Source organism: Sinocyclocheilus grahami, unplaced genomic scaffold, assembly GCF_001515645.1.
Source record: "Sinocyclocheilus grahami isolate Dianchi unplaced genomic scaffold, SAMN03320097.WGS_v1.1 scaffold1209.1, whole genome shotgun sequence".
NCBI lineage: Eukaryota > Metazoa > Chordata > Actinopteri > Cypriniformes > Cyprinidae > Sinocyclocheilus > Sinocyclocheilus grahami.
Genome location: NW_015506388.1, coordinates 317,024 through 322,206, shown reverse-complemented (window position 1 = coordinate 322,206; position 5,183 = coordinate 317,024). Strand labels below are relative to the sequence as shown.

General features: G+C 37.3%; 1 protein-coding gene across 1 annotated transcript in view; it reads left to right on the top strand.

Moving 5' to 3' along the window:
* The window catches only part of LOC107568042 (contactin-3-like), an 81,011-nt gene that overhangs the window by 62,201 nt on the left and 13,627 nt on the right, over positions 1 to 5,183 (top strand). Inside the window, exons 18-20 of the mRNA XM_016253879.1 lie at positions 2,126 to 2,150; positions 2,510 to 2,622; positions 3,012 to 3,177. Coding sequence (XP_016109365.1) covers positions 2,126 to 2,150; positions 2,510 to 2,622; positions 3,012 to 3,177 — 304 coding nt within the window. The remainder of the gene's footprint in view (positions 1 to 2,125; positions 2,151 to 2,509; positions 2,623 to 3,011; positions 3,178 to 5,183) is intronic.

Here is a 5,183-nt window from a genome sequence, read left to right as displayed (position 1 = left end):
TCAGGGTGCCCGTGCTGACCCCTGTCCACCACCGGAAGCACCAACACCGGGCTCGTGAGCATCAGAACTGGACCACGAAGCAATGAAAGAAGGTGGCCTGGTCTGATGAATCACGTTTTCTTTTACATCATGTGGATGACTGGGTGCGTGTGCATCGCTTATCTGGGGAACACATGGCACCAGGATGCACTATGGGAAGAAGGCAAGCCGGTGGAGGCAGTGCGACTCTTTGGGCAATGTTCTGCTGGGAAAACTTGGGTCCTGCCGTCCATGTGGATGTTACTTTGATACGTACCACCTAACTAACCATTGTTGCAGACCATGTATACCCTTTCATGGAAACGGTATTCCCTGGTGGCTGTGACCTCTTTCAGCAGGATAATGCGCCCTGCCACAAAGCAAAAATGGTTCAGGAATTGTTTGAGGAGCACATTGAATTTGAGGTGTTGACTTGGCCTCCAAATTCCCCAGATCTCAATCTAATCGAGCATCTGTGGGATGTGCTGAACAAACAAGTTTGATCCATGGAGGCCCCACCTCGCAACTTACAGGACTTAAAGGATCTGCTGCTAACATCCAGATACTACGGCACACCTTCAGGGGTCTAGTGGAGTCCATGCCTCGATGGGTCAGGGCTGTTTTGGCAGCAAAACGGGGACCAACACAATATTAGAAATGTGGTCATTATGTTATCCCTGATTGGTGTATCTTGCACTGTTATTTTTTCTCATCATATTTTCATTACCAGTATGCTTTGATTAAAATTTTTTAATTTTTGTGAACAATCGAAAAACAGACAATCGAAACACCTTTTGTTTACTTATATATTCGTTAGCAATTTTCTTTGACTCCGATTAACAAAGAAGTGGTCGGAAGCAAAATTACTCCAAAATCTGAATTTCTACCCTTCCAAAAGTAGTACAGACTATTTCACAGACAGAACTGCTCTGAGTAGTCTTGATCTGATTTAATGTAACATTTCAAACTTTGGCAAATCCAGAGATAATTTCATCCTCAAAAAGTACCTTGTGAAAAAAATTGCTCATCAAATTCGTCAGCCAATCAGAACAGAGCTTGCCCGATCAAGAAAGCGCAATCCAGTTTTGTGTGCAGTATGCATCAAATGGTCAGTAAGCGATTGTAGGCGGTCCGTGGGCATGCTGTCTGAGGTTGAACCCACTAATGCTCAAGTGTCCATATTCTTCAAATGTCACATGATGAAGCGATACAATTTCGGTGCATTCAATGCTCAAGTGCCTCTTTGTACATTATAGAACTAATTCTTCTAGCATTATTGTTGAGAGACTCTCGGCAAATGGTGAAATTCACTAGAAACAAAGGCCGTTAACTCAGATGCTGCCCACAGAATCTTTTAAAAACAGTTGCTAAGGGACCGGAGCTTTGTTACATTTGATACTTGATAATGAGGCTTTGAGTAAAAGGAAAAAGAAAAGAAATAATGAGGAAGGCAGGGGTTGCATCTATCCGCTTCAAATCTCTGCAGGAAAGTGGCCTGGAAGGGCCAAGTTTGCCAGTCACTGTCATATCATATATATCATATCATATATCATATCATATTATATTACATATTTTTTTCTAATTGTAATATTTGCACTTTGTAAAAAAAAAAAAGTTTTAAAAAGTTTCTTGTAAAAAAAAGAAACCTGTCATTTGATATACTGTACTGTTATTATTGTTAACGTTTTTTTTTGTTGTTGTTTTTTTGCAAGTGTTCATTTATTTGATCAAAAATACAGTAAAAATCTCTAGTGTTGTGGAAAAATAGAACTCTACTTTAATATATTTTTAAATATCATTTATTCCGTTAATGGAAAAGGTGAATTTTCAGCAGCCATTACTCCTGTCTTCAGCGTCACATGAATAGAAAGCATTGATTTGGAATGGCACTTTTTGTAACATTATAAATGTATTTACTGTCACTTTTGTTGTGTGTCCTTGCTGAATAAATGTAAAGAAAAATAAAGATTTAAAGGATTACTGGTGATAAGATTCAGTCAGCATTTAATAGCCATCATCGTTCCAAACTTTTATGTCTTTCTTTGTTGTCCGTGGGAAATATAATGAGATATTTGAATGAATGTTCATGCTGCTCTTTCTGATACAGCGAAAGAATACAATGACCAGCAAAAGTACCTAAGTAGTCCTTAGTTTGCATAATAAAAAGACTTGGAATATAACATACAAAACATATGGACTATTTTTATGTGTTTGTTGTCCTTTCTGGAGGGTGGTGGTCCTTGGTTACTATATGTTTTGTTTTGTTTTGACTTTTTGCCAAAAGTTTCCTTTTATGTTTTACAGAAGAAAGCAAGTCATACATGTTTGAAATGGCTGAATAGTCATTCATAGTTCTAGAACTCTACGCTTAAGTATAGTATAATACATAATGACATTGACAGGAGAGGTGCCTGGCTGTCTGTTTGTTCATAATGTCATAATGTATTATGTCGTCACATGTACAGTAACTAATGGTGGTGTTTCCTCTCAGCACCCGGGCAGCCGCCTTTGAACGTGGAGTGGAATCTGATTGGCTCTAAGCTCACTGTTCATTGGGAGCCTGTCATTTCTCTGGAGATGGAGTCAGATGTTACTGGTTATCAGGTAATTGCTTCCCAGAAATGTAAACCTCAAAGCCAAACTGTAGGGCATTATTTTCATATAATCATATTAGCTTGTTCTATTCCAGTGAGCATTTAGGAAACAACTGCATTAAAGTTGTTAAACAACTGCAGTGTTGCATTAAAGTGTATATATGTATTTTGTTGGACGATTACGCACCTTAGTAGTAACGGAAATTAAAAATCAAACTAATTTATACCACAGATCTTCAAAATATGTGCTGTACAGTATAGCGAAAACACCAGGTGTGCTAATAAACACAGTTCCCTACAGTGTATGATCATTTGATTTTACTTCCTTTATCGACTAAAATAGCTTGTGCTGAATAAATCTAAGTGGTTGTTAGCACCTCTCTCATTTGTTCTCTCCAGGTGTCCTACAGAAGGAACCGGCATAAAGAAATTAACACAATAACAACAAATCTGACCTCAGTGGAGCTCACGCTACCTGCAGACGATGATTACATCATTCAGATACGAGCGCTGAGTGACGGAGGAGAAGGGATACCAACCGAACCCATCAACATACATAAACTTAGTAAGAACGCACTCATTTTTGAATTTGATGAATTTTAGTGTATTGGTTTTCTGAAATAAGTTTTTTTTTTTTAGTCCAGTGTACAATATTGTTCAAAAGTTTGGGGTCAATAATAATAATGTATACTTTAATTTAGCAAGGAATACAATTTTAAAAAATCTATTTCAAATAAATACTGTTCGTTTGAACTTTATTCATCAAAAGTTTCCACAAAATAATTAAGCAGCACAACTGTTTTCAACATTGATAATAATAAGAAATGTTTCTTGAGCAGTAAATCAGTATATTAGAATGATTTCTGAAGGATCATGTGACACTGAAGTAATGATGCTGAAAATTCAACTTTGCATCACAGGAATAAATTACATTTTATAATATATTACAATAGGAAACGGTTATTTTAAATTGTGATAACATTTCACATTATTACTATTTTTACTATATTTTTGACCAAAAAAATGCAGCCTTGTTGAACATAAGAGACTTCTTTTGCTCATAAAAGAAAAAAAACCTACTGACCCCAGACTTTTGAAAGGTAGTGGAAATTCATTATTCATTATAATTACGGATGCACCAAAATTAAAATGATTGCTGATATTATAATTCTAAAAATGCTGAAAGTGAATTTAGGCAACACAACATTAAAATGTACAGTATGATAAATGGCTGTTCATTTTGAGGTTGGCTAAAGATTACATTTACCAAGGGAATTTTTTATTATATATTTTTGAAGATTAATTTTGCGGTCATTTAACGCTCACTTAAGTTCTAATTGTAACAATAGGGGAAATGTTATAATGTGCTCCACCTCTCAAATAACTTGCCTTTTCTGCTGACGTCACTCAGGCTGCGTGGCTATTGAATAATATTAACCAATAGCAAAATATTTGGAATGTAACATATCCTTTTCACCATCCAATCAATTCCTGTTGAATCAAAATAAGTCCTGCCCTAGATTAATCAAATTAAGTCCTCCCCCACATTTCGAATCAAATATCCTCTTTCACTCAGAAAATGCAATGAAACTAAAAACTCACCTCGCCTGACTCACAGTTCTCTCCGAATCAGAGTGGTGATATAACTAAGTGGCTTAATAGTTTACTCAATGTTTATTCCATCCATCTCTTCTTGTGGACCGGTTGTGAACAATGATAAAGGGGAATGACACTGACAGGGTTATGAGCCAATCACACTGCTGTGAAGTCACTGCTCATATTTGCTGATTACCCTTTAGGATCTTTATGAAAATGCAACAAGCTCAAGGGAGGCCAAAAAAATGCTATCATCCCGGTGTCCCTGTTGGACAGTGTTACTTTAGAAAAATGAGCGATTTATGAATTCGATTTTATCAGTTGTTTATATTCGGCTCATTTATTTTATGTCTTCATCCTTACACAATATTACATTTCCGTACGCGAGTTAAACCTGCAGCCGTGTGCGAAGCACATCCACTGCCCTCCTCTTTCAATGCCCATGATGTAAAAGATAAATATTCAATGCCAAAGGGATATAAAACACACAGGCCCCTATAAAATAAACAATTCACAGTTGACCTCATAATGTTCTACTCCTGTTCCCCCGAGTGAAGAGCGCAGGTGCAGTTTGCAGCGGAGACTCTCTCTTACTGCAGCCCACAGAGTTTAATGTGCCTCTCTAAATGAGTTCTCACTGATTTGATGTGTCTTCCTTGTACACCTTTTATTCTCCACTGGGCTAAGCAGTCTGATCTTTATTAACTAGCCCAAGCTCTCGCCATCTATCTCTGCCCGTTGGTCTCCGCTCCCCCATGGATACAACGTCACAGGCTAAAGCAACTGCAAGGGACAACTGTTCTCTGTGGCTTATTGTTCACATTTTTCATCGAAAGGCCTGCAATGTCTCGTTTTCAAGAAAAAGCCCTGACTCTTTTCCATTGTTAATGTTGGAAATTATTAGCTGTGCCAATAGCAAGGTTTTCCAACCTGCTGTAGCGAATTTAACTCATGGGGAAATATGAATAATTAACC